Source organism: Electrona antarctica (genome assembly GCF_951216825.1).
Source record: "Electrona antarctica genome assembly, chromosome: 8".
NCBI lineage: Eukaryota > Metazoa > Chordata > Actinopteri > Myctophiformes > Myctophidae > Electrona > Electrona antarctica.
The window spans coordinates 45,023,081-45,039,443 of record NC_136789.1 but is presented as its reverse complement, the minus strand read 5'-3'; the positions used below and the strand labels follow the sequence as shown (position 1 = coordinate 45,039,443).

Genomic DNA, 16,363 nt, shown 5'->3' with positions numbered 1-16,363 from the left:
CCGGATCTCTGGAGTAAAATCACACATTGGAGAGCCTGGTCAGCTATTTGGCCGAATGTTCTCCTCTTGTGACATGCCCAGAATAGCGACGCTAGGGTTCATGTGGTTATGAGCGTCAAGAGGCTGACACAGCATTGAGACAAATATTTTGAGAGCTTGCTTTCCTCTCTCAACATTCCTCTTAATACTGCTGTGTCAGCATCAGTGCCTTATTCCCTAGTACTTTGTCAGTGCTCTACATAATGCATAATGTTTCAACACTACACACACACACACACACACACACACACACACTCAGCCATAAAACACTACAACAGCTAACTACAGGTCACAAATAACTAGTATAGGGCAAACCACCACACCCACACGTTACCTGCATCATCACTTGCTTTTCTACTTGGTAATGGGCTTAAACCTCCTGCCATGCATTATGTTGAAGAAAGCAAAATTGGAGTTTAGATTCCCTAAAAGGGGGTGTAGGAGCCTTGCTTGAGAGGATTACAGTACTGTGCTTTGAGAAAGGTAGGACATTACATGTTCAATTATGTGTGTGTATTAAAGCATGTCATTACCTTGCTGTGGTCGACCCGGTCCCCGGGTGGGTCTGTAGGGGGCTGAGGGTTCTCCATGCGTGGGGGAGTGGCAAGGGCTGGTCCCCGGAGAGGGGAGGGGGGAGGAACCAACATCGGGGCCGAATCCGGGCTGCAGGTGTTGGGGCAGAATCTCCTCCACCTCCTCATCCACATCACCTGGTACAGGAGAATGGGTGCATGGCGACAGATGATAAAAGATTGAGATTAAAATAGAGGGTAGCTAGGTAAATGTGGGTAAACTCCACCAGCCTACATAACATGTCAATGTTGTCTGCTTTCTCCACCCACTCATTTTACATAACCCTACGTTTTAACAGCGGGCAAACAGCGGCAACTCTGGGCGATAAGAATCTCCTAGTGGGCGTTCCTGCTGTCATTACCGTATGTAATGTAAACGTATCACCGTTCTGCGTGGAGGGTAAACAAAGCAACACGTTCATTTGATTGGCAATCGCCGGACGATAGCCAATATTTACATGTTTTTGAACGACGTTCCTCCGCCCACTTTTCGACTACAGCCTCTTCGCCTACTATCGCCAGTAGTTGCCGGGTCCCATAGACAAATAACGTACTTCCGGAAAATACGCCAGGCTGTCGCCTACTGTTAAATGTACTGTGTAACCTTTCAGTTTGCCAACAGCTCCAGAGACAAAACCCATTGGAAGCTCAGTGTCAGATGTCCTCCTCACAATAGAACGACTATTATTACAGTCACTTTCACTTCACCTTCCATGTCGTAGTCGTCATCACCCATGTCCGTGTCCTCGGCTAGCAGGGTGGAGCTGACTGAGGTGGGGATGCTGCCGATCCAGTCCACGCTCATCTCCTCCTCCAGGCTCTTTGTCCACCCAGGACTCTTTAGACGCACGTCTATCACCTTACCAAGGACCTGCAGTACAAAACCAGAGAGAGACGACCAGGATTTCATCCATTTAGACCTGACGTCGAAATAAAAAAAGTCTTCTGAAAGAATGTATATTCAAAGATTTGTGCCGCATTTTCACGATTTTTCTAAAATAGCAGACCTACAAGCTCGTAGCGCGCCACTCGGTGGCGCGCTATGAGCTTGTAGATCTGCTATTTTTCAATAGCTAAAGTATAACATAATGCTTAGTTAAAACACCAGAAGGTGTTCCCGCCCAGAATGGGTTAAGATGAAAAGTATTTTCCCCAACAGATTGGTCCGGACGGTTACCGGTATCTTTTGTAAAAGTAGTTTCCCCAACAGACTGCTCTGCATGCATGCTCTCATGATATTTAAAAAGTTATAATACTGCATTTATGGCTATTATCTGGACTCTTAGTGTAAAAAACAGGCAATAAAAGGTTATAGTAAGAGTCTAAACCAGTGGCATTCAATGATGTGTCCATGGAGGACGTAGTGTGCCCATTGAAACTGGACACTGTCTAAAATAGCTGAATTGACTTTACAAGAGCTACAAGCTAAAAAGCCGAAGGCATGCAACTGTAATTAGCCAAGTTACCCAGTGTAGTGTGGGAATGTTAGTGTGTTAGTATTGTATGGTCTGTGATGACTCACAGTGGAGGCGCTGAGAGTGAATGTTAGTGTGTTAGTATTGTATGGTCTGTGATGACTCACAGTGGAGGCGCTGAGAGTGAATGTTAGTGTGTTAGTATTGTATGGTCTGTGATGACTCACAGTGGAGGCGCTGAGAGTGAATGTTAGTGTGTTAGTATTGTATGGTCTGTGATGACTCACAGTGGAGGCGCTGAGATGGAGAGCTGCCAGGGCAGAGTAGCCCTCCAGGAAAGTCACCCACATCTTCTCCTCAAGAAACCTGAAAGGACAAGGACAATATGACATCATAGATATAGTTTGATGTCAGCGTTATACCTTACTTAACCCATTGATGCCTGATGCAACGTATACATTGTTCTACCCTTGATGCCGGCGCGCTCTCTGCGTCTCATAAGCTATTGCTATACATGTAGCAACATAACTACTTTAAAAATAATTAATCAGAATTTGAAGGTTTTTAGAAACCTTAGGTCAGGCCCTAGAAGGCGTTCCCAGATTCGGCCTCAGGCATCAATGGGTTAACCCATTTTGGGCGGGAACCCCTTTTGGTCTTTTAAACATTATGTTATAATTTAGCTATTGAAAAATAGCAGATCTACAAGCTCATAGCTTGTAGATAGCTTGTAGCTCGTAGCGTGCCACTCGGTGGCGCGCTACGAGCTACAAGCTATCTAGCTTGTAGGTCTGCTATTTTTGAAAAATCGTGAAAATATTTATTTCAGAAAACTGGAGGATTTAGAAGATTTTTTATTTTTATTTCGAGGTCAGGCCAAAATGGGTTAACGCCTGTGGTCTCAGAGGCTATACGTCACTTATTGAGCGCAAATATCGCACGATAGCATCACTCCACACACATCCACCTTTCTTGCATTCTAAATAAATATTATTGATATTATATTATGAATGCAACATAAATACACCGGATTTAGCAAAGATGCTAGTTGTTTATATCCGCAGTCCCCACACAAAACATAGAAAGACAGTGCGAAAACTGTGGTATAATTGTAACAATTCACTCTAGGACAGGTCATGCTATACCATGAGATACAGTAAGTCACTGGTATGCTGATCTTCTGTGTCACGCCTATAACTGTAGAATACCAGTGCTATTATCTTCTGATATATCACGCTTGTTATTGCTTAAAGTGTGCTTGCTCAAAATGATGTAACATTTCCAACGTGATCAATATCCATATGACTGAGGTAGCCGTTTTGAAAGTCATTCCAACTGCCAAGAGATCACCGTCACCACCTTAAAAAAAGCATCCAGCTTTTATCCCTGTATTGTTTCTTTTCACAATGTTTTTCTTTTTTTGCATATTCTTTGGCCATGACAGAATTATCTGATGACAATTCCATCAAATTCCATAACCCCTGTATTTGGAGGTTGGTATAATCAATGGTCCCTCAGTAGCCCAAGAAGTAAAAGTTTCAAAATATTTTAAGTAGTAGAAACGTTATCTAGTTGTTTTTAGATTTGAAAAATTCTACATTTTATTTGCATAGCGGTTTTCATAATACTCCAATACTCCATAAGATGATGACCTGATGAGGATGACCTCTCCGAATTCGGTGAACTTGTCGAGTAGCTCGTCGATGAGTGCATCGTCAAAGCAGTCCTCAGGCCCGGAGGAACAGAGGGACACCAGGATGGTTCCGTCTGGAGGCCCCTGGTGGTTGATGACGTCCTTGTACACCTGGTGCCTGGCGTCGGGGTCCACCTCCAGGATGTCCACGTCTATTATGGCCACCACAGGCCTGGGAAAAGCAACGGAGACAACAACTCAAAAATACCATATAGATTTCGGACCATGGAAATGTGTTTTCAAAATACATCACAATAAAATGTGTTTTTTTTTCACATTGTGTGTGTGTGAAATATACAGCATTTGCATTATTGTCTCCACCAGGCCGAAGGCATGGGGAGAGAGTATGTTTTGCACTCCGTCCGTGTGTGTGTGTGTGTCCGTCCGTCCGTGTGTGTGTGTGTCCGTCCGTCCGTCCTTCCTTCCGTCCGTCTGTGTACAGCTAATCTCCGGCACCGTTAACCCGGTCGATGCCAAACTTTGCACACACACTCCCTGGATGCCAACGATGAACCTCTGCCCCGCATTTTCCAGAACGGCCTGTTATAGCGCCACCATGAGGCAGCTTTTCACATGTTTTACCTAAAACTGCACCGATCTGCGTGAAACGTTGCATGCACACTCCCTAGAGGCCAAGGACAAACCTTTGACCTGCATTTTCCGCATCTGCCTTTTATAGCGCCACCAGGAGGCCGACTTTTGTAAAACAATTTATTTTATATTACTCCTCCAGATTCTGTCCAAAAATCTCACAAATCGTTACACAGTATCTCTATGGTCATGTGCTCAAGTCGGATCTGTCTGATATTTCATATTCCATCCTAATTGGCTATAATTGCCTTTCACAGTTTGCAAGATGCCCCGTTTTGAACAAAAGCCTCAAATCATGAACACAGCATGCAATTTACGTGAAATCTTTCACACATTTTCTTACTGGGCTGAGGAATATATCCCACCCTTTTCACATTGGCCTGTTATAGCGCCACCAACAGGTTGATTTTTGCAAATCACATTTTTGGAACAAAATGCCTCAAATCATCCAATTGCCATCAAAGGCAAACATGTTTATATTACTCCTAAACATTTTGCCAAACATCTCACACATCCTCCTGGTGGAGACCTGTGCCCAGAAGGGCACTTTTTCTAGTTGTTGTATGTGACCAGATAATGGGACTACTCTTATAGCCATTCTCTATGGTGTCCTGTAACACCAATCCAGTCTACTGTACTGTACCTATGATCTGAAGTCTTGAGTTCGGCTCTGCCATAGTATTTCAGGGTGCCAGGGGTCCAGGGCCATTCAGGGTGGTCCTCACTCTCAGGAGTTACCCCAACTACATTCATCTCCTCAGCTGTCAAACACACAGGTATATGCAGGGGAGATAACGTAAGAAAAGTTACGTTAAAGTTACGTTAAAAAAGTTTTTTTTTACATGTGATGCTTTATTTCAGGCAGATACAATGAGAGACAGACAGGAAATGCAGGGCAGGGGGTGACAAGTGGTTGTGCATCAAGTCAGATTGAAACATCTCAAGTCTGTGTCTGACAAAGAGCCTATGCTATCAAAATGTTGTCAGATTAAATACCTGTAAGAAACATCGAAAGAACAAAATAAACTATTCATTCATAACCTATTCATTCAACAGTGTATGAATCACTATCTAATTTGTATAATAGATGCTGGTTTTGGATAGAGAACCTGAGCATGTTTGCCCCTAAACTCAAGCGTTAACAAAACAATGAAGAAAGCATGCATTAATGAATGTTTGGCAGACTCTAGGGAAGTGTTTCTCAACCAGTTGCAGGACCCTAGAAAGCCACCAGATGTTCTCACAGGTCATTGCCCAAAGAACAACTTGAACAAAGGAACACTATGAAAAACCTGGATCTAGATTCAGACATTACTCATCATCAAGTTATTGACTTCTTATACCTCTCACCCGTCTTATATGTTTCTGTGGACTAAATCTGGTACGTTTCCTGTTTTTAATTGAGCCAGGATGGAGGTTGGCAGGAAAGTGAGGGTGTTAAAGAGGGTTGACATGCAGCACAGATGTGAAGAGGAATTGCACTCATGATGTTTCACGGTAACGTGATCAACAGATGCATTGGTCTACCGGCGCCAGCCTCACCAGTCTTGTCAAAGTTCCACTTCCTCCTCTTCCAGAGCACGCGGTCGGTCCAGGCCGGGGTCCGACACTTCTCGCTGGTGTCATAGTCATCTGAGAACAGGTCATACTTATAGGTGGGGGCAAAGTCCAGCTTCCCTTCAATGTAATCTTTGAAGACCTGTGGAGACAAAACGGGACGTTTACAATGAGACATTTACTAAATCTGTTGACCAAAGATGTTTGAAGGATGGACTATGATTGATTAAACGCAGAAGAGTGCAGCAGATCATTTCTGTAATACCAAGGTGGGAAAAATAACTAGCATACAGCCATAAACACACACAAATATTGGTTCCCTATGAGTGTGACTAATGTTGGTGCTATTTAGCACTATATAGCAACAGCATTACTGCTGCATCCACTGCTATGCAAAATTATTCTGTATGCAATGCATATGAAGTTATGAACGCCATCTATAGTACATAAATGTCTTAGCTGTCAACATCCTAGTTGCATGTTCACATTATGGCCTGTTACACTGCAATATGGAAGGCATTAGCCGCAATTTGCAACTCTAGATTTTTTTATAATGGGATGAATCTAGAGTTGCAATACCCTCCATTGACTCCCCACTCATCATTTTGCGTTTGTGATCTGCTCGTCTTAAACAACGTTAAACTCACCAACATTGCAGCTGTAGTCCAAGCTTGAATTATCCTCTTTCAATCTGCCGAGCTTGTTTTTCATAAAAACAAGCTCGTAGACATGTTATGAGCTACTTTCTGTCAAGAAATTCTGTGCAAGTGATTCTTTTTCTAAGTGCTGGAGTTTGGAAGCGCTCGTCGTAAGTCACTGAACGTCCCTGCATGCATCCGTTTCGCATTTGCACATAATGCAGGAGGCAGCAGCGCGACCCCTTAATACAAACGAGCGCTTCCAAACTCCAACATTTCTTCTTCTTGACAGAAAGTAGCTCATAACATGTCTATGGGGGATTTTTATGAAAAACAAGCTCGGCAGATTGAAAGAGAATAATTCAAGCTTGGACTACAGCTGCAATGTTGGTGAGTTTAACGTCGTTTAAGACAAGCAGATCGCAAACACAAAATGATGAGTGGGGAGTCAATGGAGGGTATTGCAACTCTAGATTCATCCCATTATAAAAAAATCTAGAGTTGCAAATTGCGGCTAGGAAGGCATGTGTGTTCAGTTCACTGTTGTTGGTAGTCGAGTGAAGGTGGCGTTACTACAAAACACATCGGTCTGTGTGTGTGTGTGTGTGTGTCTGTGTGTGTGTGTGTGTGTGTGTGTGTGTGTGTCATACCAGTCCAGCGTTCTTCTGTTCCACTAACTGGTCTCCGGTGGTCAGGGCATCCCAGTCCTGTTGTCTGATTAGCTCCTTGACCTCCTCATTGGGTTGGCTGATGCGATAGTTGAAGTCTCCACACCAGAAGACATAATCATGAGAGTCCATCAGACGACCCTGTGAGCAGGGCAGGAGAAAACATTGAGCCAGTGTTCACTGGTGCTGCAAGGTATATCACAAATACATATCACAACTGAAAATATTTGAAATCATCCTGATCAACAGAGCACGAACAAATCAGCTTTTTCTTTTTATAGTAGAAAATGTTTCAGAAAGATTTATAAAACATGTATCAAGGTGGCATGTAGATTTTCAGTTCAAGAAATTAATATGTAAAGAAGTACTCATAGTACTCATAATGAGTTTGGTGAGCAACCCCACAAATCCACACAGTTCTTATTGTGTAAATAGGCTTGGAGCCATTCCCAGATGTAGCGATCATGACAAGCCCAGTTATAGAAAAATACATTTGGCATGGCCAGGCCGGCTTTACCTAGGTCTCTTTCCATGCCAAATAAACTTAGAAAAGGCCTTTTCAAGATTGTTAACCCTTAGACAGATTACTACTGGAAAACACGTGGAGTTTTGCATTAGTCTTTTCTGCCCTGTACGTGATTTTCCGTAGTTCTCTTTTTTTATTAATACCAATATATTAATTCGGTCCGCACCTCTGTATATAGTATTGAGCATAAATATCAACTACATTTCCCAGAATTCCCGTGTCACGTGACACACGTGTATGCTTTCCTATTGGAAACTGACGCCCAGCCCCCAGTGAACAGGGGGGTTGGTTGACTCCTCCGAGGTGGGCACTGGAGGAAGAGTTTTTCAGCCAGGTTTGCAGTCGCCGCAAAAAAAACAATCTGAAAAATGATCCATCCGTGTCCAGTGGCATTCTCCAGTACCAGACCGTTGGCCGGGCTGCAACATCCACCCTCGCGGATTACACGTGTGCAATGTTTTTTCTTCTCCCCACCGGAGTTACCACCAAGGCTGATGCCTTCGCTAAAAGGTAATTTTATTGTATTCGAAAATGCCCTAATATGACATGTCTAGTAAGACGATCCCTATATTTGGCCCGAGCCGACCTAGTGCTGATATCAGATAGATGTGGTAGAACCATATATGGATAGATCTAACTGGTTTAGTCATCGTGACATGCATAGTCGGAGAATATATAACAAGGGTCGGTACTATAGGTGATCGACGTAGCTAACAAAAACATCTGATCAAATGAATGTATTGTACTGTGTCTTTGTGGGCCGAATCGTGGCATCGTGGCATACAAATAGATGTTTGTATAATTAGTATCACGATAAAATAATATGGCGACGTTAGAATGACACCACCAATGAGTGATCGCGTGTAATGTAGCTGCCCAGCGTATATCCAGCACCATCACGTCACCACATTCCACTGGCTGTTGGCTAGTAGTAGTTGCTAACAAACACTGCACAAATGGTACTGGCTATTGGCCGGGCCACAAGCCCGGGCAATAGCCAGTACCAATGTTGCTGGATGATTGCGACGCAATGGTGCTGGATATACCCTGGGCAGCTAGCTACATTACCACCGATCACTCATTGGTGTTTCATTCTAACGTTGCCATATTATTTTATCGTGATACTACTTATACAAGCATCTATTTGTATTTGTCATGCCACGACTCGGCCCACAAAGACACTGCACAATAAAATCATTGATCGCCAGCAGCCGGGTAAAACGCCATGTAATAGTAGCGTGCACTGACTACAGCTAAAATGTTTATTTCTTTTTATATATTTAGAACTGGCATCAGATGAGGAGGAGGAGGAGGATGAAGAGTCAAGACTGCGATGGCGTTCTCCGACACTGAACCGGATTCATTCATTCATTCATTTCAGGGGGGGCAGTTTTTGGGTGTTTTTTTTATTTAGCCTACTCACACATAACCTGACTCCGCCAGATGGGGCAGCAGAGAGTACACTGGGTTCCCCCCTCCTGCTCCCATCTGGGAACTCTCAGGCAGACTTGATGCCCGGCCACAAAACGGCCTGGCCAATCAGCAGCAGCTAGAAGCGAAGTTGCTCACAAAACGGCCTAGCCAATCAGCAGCAGCTAGTAGAAGCTAGAAGCTGCTGCTAGAAGTTGCTAGAAGCTGCTGCTGATTGGCCAGGCCGTTTTGTGGCCGGGCATCAAGTCTGCCTGAGAGTTCCCAGATGGGAGCAGGAGGGGGGAACACAGTGTACACTCTGCTGCCCCATATGGCGGAGTCAGGTTAACTCACACACACACACCGTCAAGGACTGGGTTTGGGGACATTTGGGAGGAGTAGCTCTGATCCATAGCTCTAAATGCGCATTTAGAGCTATGGATCAGAGCTAGGGGAGGAGTAACTGTTTTGTATGTAGGCCTATTTATTTTCTGTAATATTTATCATTTTATTATGTTAGTAGTCGTAAAAAATAAAAGACGCTTTTACAATGAGTTAGACCTGTCATGACTATTTTGTTCACTATTGTGAGGTTTATTGTATATGACTAAGCAAGTTTCAACTGTGATTTACTCTGTAACGGTAGATGGTAATAACTCAATTTCTTTTTTATAATACAGTATACATTCAAGTCTATATTTTGATACATATCATGGGCACCAAGTCATATCAAAACAATGTCCTTGGATGTGTTTTTTATCAAAACTGTGTTTCTTCATAACAGGTTTTTGAGATACATGCATGAATAGACAAGGTACTGGTAAGACTATGTAAACATGGTATATATCAAAATGTGCGTTAGAATGTCTAATTTTACCCCAAAAAAGAATTGAGTTTATATGATGTTCCAATTTCAGAGCTATGGGGACTTTTAGCTGGATAGGTCAGATTGATCATGACTGACCATGCTATTTATAGATGGCAAAATATCTACAGTGGTACATGTGAGAAACTTTTTATTTTATTTTAATTGAACTAGACAACTCACCCTTTAAAATGAGATATTGCATGGCTATGTATGCCCAGCAGAAAAAAAGTTATTTAGAAAATAAAACTTCAACCGGGCATAACTTTTTTTGGTTGTCCTAGAAACAGAAACAGTGTAAATGCAGGCTCTTTTAAATGGCTTCCAACACAAGAACTAAACATTTTATCAACTCAGTTAATTTTTTTCCTGGAAGCAGACAAGTCAAGCTTTCTCTGAAGGTCTTTCGTTGTCACACATTCACAACAGAGAATTTTCAATAAATCATTCAAAAACGCCATTCTGGCCATAGAGAAGTCTACCTACTATATAGAAATCCTTGAAACGCTCAAAGAGTTAACATCTTTTTTTGATACCCATAAAGGGAGCTTCTGTAAAGGCCCATACATACTCGGTCATTAAATTACAAAAGATCCGTAGGGAGCGGACAAAACAGAGGGGGAGAGAAATTTCACATGTCTGTGCAGTTTTGAGGGCCGCTAGCCCCTCCTATGCCTAGCTTTGTCTGTTTGTGTGTAGCAAACACCATAGCGATGATTTGATTGGCTGAGCACCCCATAGTGAATAGCGATTATTTGATTGGCTGAGCAAAGTATGTATCGAGGATGAAAAATGAGGACAGAAAAGTGAAGACAGAAAAGTGAGGACGCAAATTGTGATTGGGCAGAATGAGATGATGTATGATAAGAGCGCCCCTCACTTCACACAGGTGTGATTTTGTTTTTATCTCCGTTCGGTTGCTGACTGTTCCCAATCCGATGTACGTCCGACGTACGTTACTGTTACGGTGGGTGCAGTACCCCCTGGCGACATTTGACACAAGCATACACAAGTACCGTAAGTAACGTATGAAAGTATGCATGCAGACGTAAAAAGCGAACGTGCGCTCCTCACCCCAAACACACACGAAAGTAGCCTGGGTTCCAGCCTGAATCGCTACGTTCCGTGAATCTGAATTGTCACTCGCTACCATAGAGTATATAAAAGGATAGAGACTGAACTGGCGTGAAGCTATTCATGTCAGTGGAAGTTGCTCAGTGGCGTGCCCGGAAGACTGCCGGAAGTACCGTCTCAGAACGTCTACTTCCGCATTTGACCACCAAATTTTGGTGGTCAAATACGGAAGTGCAACCGAGCACTCAATGTTAAAGCCCAGCTGCACGGGTTTCCCGGTCATGAATCCACGGGTCCGCCTGTAGTCCCTCCTCCTACCACTAGGGCCCAGCGCTTCAACGTTGAATAGCCTCACTGGCCCCTTGCTCGCTACTCAGTCTAGCCTGCAGGCAGCAGACGCGCATTTCATAACGTCAACTGTTACGTAGCCACGTTGTTGCTGATACGTCATCAGCCGGCGCCACTCTATCCATACTGCTCACTGTTGAAAAAATAGCGCCAGTTCTAGACTCGAGAGTAAAAACCTACGGTAAAAAGTAAACGATTCAGTAGTCCACTGTCAGATTCAGTAGTACAAAAAAACTGACGGCTGTGTGGGGTGAGTTTAGTGAATGATAAGGGGACGTTGCAGTGCAACAGCAGTAGCTGCACGGTGCGCATTGATACGACGCCAAACTGGTGTTTTTTCCCCCACCCGCACCACAGACCAATCAGAAGCCTACCTTGGAGATAGAACCCTTTCCAGACTGAGTAGCGAGTGACAATTCAGATTCACGGAACGCAGCGATTCAGGCTGGCCTGGAACCCAGGCTAACAAGAAAGTACTTGCTTAAGTGGTATAAGAGGTGTGGTAGAATGTTCATTTTTAATATTACGCTTGTCCGTGCCTGGCCCATGAATGATAATGGGAGCTCATGCCACCGTTCCAGAGCTTTAGTGACGGGGACCAAAATCAGGCGTGACAAATCTTTTAAAGTGGGAGCTTCAGATTTACTTTAGTTAATTATGAGTTAGAAAAGCACTTCTTAAAAGTATGCATTATGATCTTGAATTAATTCCTGTCCGTTCTTCTTACCATGGGGAAGGTGAGTCTGCGTGTGATCTTACCATGGGGAAGGTGAGTCTGTGTGTGATCTTACCATGGGGAAGGTGAGTCTGCGTGTGATCTTACCATGGGGAAGGTGAGTCTGCATGTGATCTTACCATGGGGAAGGTGAGTCTGTGTGTGATCTTACCATGGAGAAGGTGAGTCTGCATGTGATCTTACCATGGGGAAGGTGAGTCTGCATGTGATCTTACCATGGGGAAGGTGAGTCTGCATGTGATCTTACCATGGGGAAGGTGAGTCTGTGTGTGATCTTACCATGGGGAAGGTGAGTCTGCGTGTGATCTCGTTGTAGTCGTCATTCCTCTCTTTGACTTGAGACTGTCCGGCAGCGAAGTGGGAGCAGAGGAAACAAATACTGGTGGTGTGGAACAACAGGCGGATGGCCACGCCCCCTTTGTTGCCTGTAGCCCCGCCCATTCCAGTTTTCACCACATCCACAGCAACATCCCTGCCACACACACACACACGCATACATATATGATACAGTGCAGCTTTTGTACATGTTGTGTAAGTATATTGGTGTTTTCAGTCAATCTTATCTGTACCTTCTTCAACACTCAAGAGACAATTGGAAAATGCTTTTAAACACTAAAGGGTTTTAGACACCGGAGTGTAACAGGTCAATTCATGTAGTTGATGCCTCAACTACATGGTTCCTTTTATTAGTGGTGAAAAATAGACCTTGTTCGGAATAAAATTTGCATCACTTCCTCACCGTGTAATATAGACATTGTGTGGATGCACTTGTAACACACAATTGTCTGAAAAAATATCTTTTTGTGCAGGAGAGCCTGGGTCACAGAATACAAATAAAAGGTCATTATTATTGGTACCTGATGAAGGGGGCGTGCTGTGGGCGGATGAATACAAACAGACACACTCCCACCAACTGCTCTGAGGCCAGCAGCACATACTTATGGTCCCGAGAAAGATTCTTCTGGAGCTCAGCAGCCCACAGCTTTTGGTTGGTGGTACTGAGAGAGATAGAGAGAGAATTAGAATGTTTTTTTATCTTATCATTTTTTATCTTTTATTTTATCATAAGATGTTGTCTGATAGAAAGGCAATGTGTCATCTTTTAATTTACTTGTCAAAACAATTTACAACATGTTACAAAAAAAAGGAAAGACAGGATAATTCCAGGTCCCTGTTTTTAAGGCTTTGCCATTTAGTTATACGAGTCTCTCGATGCTAAAGTCAGCATCAATTAGCTTCCACGTTGAAGACTGGGACACATACCTGGCATTGACAATATTCCCTGCATTCAGCTCCACCATCTCCTCAAAGCCGATGGCAAAGATATCTATGGGATTGGCTTTGCTGTCTGTGAGGGGATTACAAAAAAAAACACTGAGTGAAACACATAAATATGGTTTGAATCAGACATATTTACGAGTGACAAGACACTTTAGGTTGACATTTTTGAAATCCAAGCTGTATTTTCACAGTGTCTTACCCTGGAACTCTACGTATCCTGCCTTCTTTGGAGCATCTAGTAGCCAGTCGTTGAGCGTCTGGTTGCGGAAGGCGATGCTGCGGAACTGTTTTCCTCCGTTGACGTTCCAGGTGCCAACAGCCACCCTGATCTGTTTGGGCCGGGTGTACCTACGATGACTCTGACACATTCCTAGCAACACTCTGGGAGAGGCTGCAGGATAAGGAGATAGGAGGATGAGTTGCATTGAACTAGAGGTGTGTGTGTGTGTGTGTGTGTGTGTGTGTGTGTGTGTGTGTGTGTGTGTGTGTGTGTGAGTGTGTGTGTGTGTGTGTGTGTGTGCACGCATATAGGGTAGGCCTGTCAAGATCATGATATTTTACTTGATTAATTGTCACACAAATAATTGCAATTAATGATTTAATTATGTTTTTGTCGAACATTGGAACATTTCTGTTTGCAGGTTTTGTTTATAAAGCCTAAAAAGGCAAAGGGCAAATATGATAAATAAAATAAAATGTATAAAGAAATTACTTGCTATATTTAATAATTGTATATTTTAACAAATATTTTAAAAACAGCCAATCTACAAGCTCACAACGTGTTGCATCACGACTCAGTGAGCTTGTAGATCTGCTATTTCTGCTATTTTTGGAAACATTTAACATTTTTCAAAATGGAAACAATTATTATGCAAAGATAATTGCGATTAGGCGATTACCGATTATGTGATCATTTTGACTACGTGATCATTTTGACAGGCCTAGTAAGGACGGTAAAAAGCACAATGAAACCAATGGGAACACATCCAAATACAACAAAGGGGGCAAATTTGTGTGCATGTAGCAAGCAGAATGAAACCAATGAACTAAATAACTAAATAACTGTGGATGTTGGGGGTCAAATGTCCTAAAAAAAAAACACGATAAAAATAACAGAAATGTTGAAGTGATGGTAATGGTTCAATTTATGAATTAAAGCCATGATATAGTTATGACTGCATTACATACAAGTAAAGTAGTGCAGTAAACGTCAGAGCACACTTGCATTACCCAGTGTCTTTCTAAAATGTAACAACTCGAGTGCCCTACGTTGTGAGGGGCATTAGACAATACAATTAAACCATTACCAAAACATTATTGAACTAATGTGTGGAAAGGGGGACAAAACACAACAAATGAAATCAAAAAGGATGAACCGAAACAGAAAGACAACTTCAATATCGGACTGAAAAAACATCCAAGAAAAGGGAACACAGTTTGGGTCTGGAGCAACTTTTATGCAAATGTATGCTTCGTCACCTCTCGACAAGTGTCGCTTGCCAAACATTTGAATTACACTTTTGCGAGTGAAGAAGCATAAATTAGCCTTAAGTCATGGGATGAAAACACTACAGCCATCTGTGTGTTGGGGACAGTTTTGGTGATTACTATACCTGATTGCAAGACAGGCTCAGTGACTAAGATTGTGAACGACAGCATAAGGGAGAAGGAAGAGAAGGGCGTGTTAAACAGATAATGCCTGCAGAGGTGAGTCAGCATTAATCTATCCAGGACAGACTGCTGACTCATAAGAGATTACAACTCTCGCTTCAAACAGGAGTGAGAGCCCTTCTATGCCACAGCACAGCGTATCCCACAACTATATTAAAAATAACACTTGTATTACACAATTATGTAGAAGCTCAGTGAATTACAATATTGTGAATATACAATGGGAGGCAGTCAACATACACTATAAAATTATTACTTTATATACACACAACTATACAAATTGTATAATGTGCCATTTAAAAACCCCATTCATACTATAAATTACCATAAAGATTGCAGGTGATGAGCAATCAATAATATTAAGTCTCACTTGTCTTGCAACACAATGCTATTAACACGTTGGGACCGTATGACAGGTATACTCCCGAGTAATTCATTTTGCGCCATGCGCTGGGTACGCATGACGAGCAGGCTCGTCTTAAGGCGTTTAATAACGCTAGAACATTGCCTCGCTACGTTTCCTTTTTTGAACCGCTCTGGTTGCTATGCACCGTTGCTAGGGCCCGCCCGCACCATTTGTTTTCACTCAACCACACTGGCTTCTGTTTTAGGTTGCGCCTTTACAGGCTTTTTCCTCGGAAACTAAAGCGCTGTCCGTGGCGTTGAACAGATCCGTGATGTTCGGAGGTCTTTTCTGATTATCTGGTGCGTTAGTAGGGTAGTATGGACCTCATTTTAGATCGGTAGCATTGATGCTATGCTTTAGCATCTAAGATGGAAACCAAAAACGGAAGCGCATCATAGTGGAATGGCCAGAAATCCCCGGCACTGAAGCGCCATACCACCTTCGTCCAGCAGGCGGCACTCAATGTGTTAAAAAGCCTCACTCATGTTATGTGACAAACCATGAAGTCACTATAATATTAATTTTGACTACACTGCTCTATTTAAATAAAATCCCCCAGGGTTTGGGGCTATACTAGGCCCCCTGCTATTTTCCCCTCTACACCAAATCTCTTAGCCGATCTAAATACTCACAACAACGCACCGACGTGTCGTGATGCTTTGTGAGTTTGTAGATCTGCACCCTGTGTGGGATTTACCGTAAAGACTGGAGGTGGTGAGCAGTGCCCTGGCTTTGTCTGCCAGGTCACTGTTGAGCGTAGAGCCCAGCCTTAGGATGTCTATGGCCTCTTGCTTGGAGCTGTCAAAGAAGTTATTCTGGATCGTTCTGGTCACTGAGCGAGCGCCGTCTTTTAGCTTCCCCGCCTAAGAGAAG

At 43.1% G+C, this 16,363-nt stretch overlaps 1 protein-coding gene across 3 annotated transcripts in view; it reads right to left on the bottom strand.

The window, feature by feature from the left end:
* Positions 1-16,363, bottom strand: part of synj1 (synaptojanin 1) — a 49,334-nt gene that overhangs the window by 10,569 nt on the left and 22,402 nt on the right. For 2 of the 3 annotated variants that reach the window (XM_079508420.1, XM_079508421.1), the window contains exons 12-23: positions 16,188-16,353; positions 13,613-13,804; positions 13,396-13,480; positions 12,990-13,130; positions 12,412-12,604; positions 7,156-7,314; positions 5,853-6,009; positions 4,954-5,071; positions 3,679-3,891; positions 2,314-2,392; positions 1,320-1,482; positions 573-749 (exon numbers count right to left, since the gene is read on the bottom strand). In XM_079508420.1, the coding sequence (XP_079364546.1) occupies positions 573-749; positions 1,320-1,482; positions 2,314-2,392; positions 3,679-3,891; positions 4,954-5,071; positions 5,853-6,009; positions 7,156-7,314; positions 12,412-12,604; positions 12,990-13,130; positions 13,396-13,480; positions 13,613-13,804; positions 16,188-16,353 (1,843 nt within the window). The remainder of the gene's footprint in view (positions 1-572; positions 750-1,319; positions 1,483-2,313; positions 2,393-3,678; positions 3,892-4,953; positions 5,072-5,852; positions 6,010-7,155; positions 7,315-12,411; positions 12,605-12,989; positions 13,131-13,395; positions 13,481-13,612; positions 13,805-16,187; positions 16,354-16,363) is intronic. The other variant, XM_079508422.1, reaches the window with a different exon arrangement.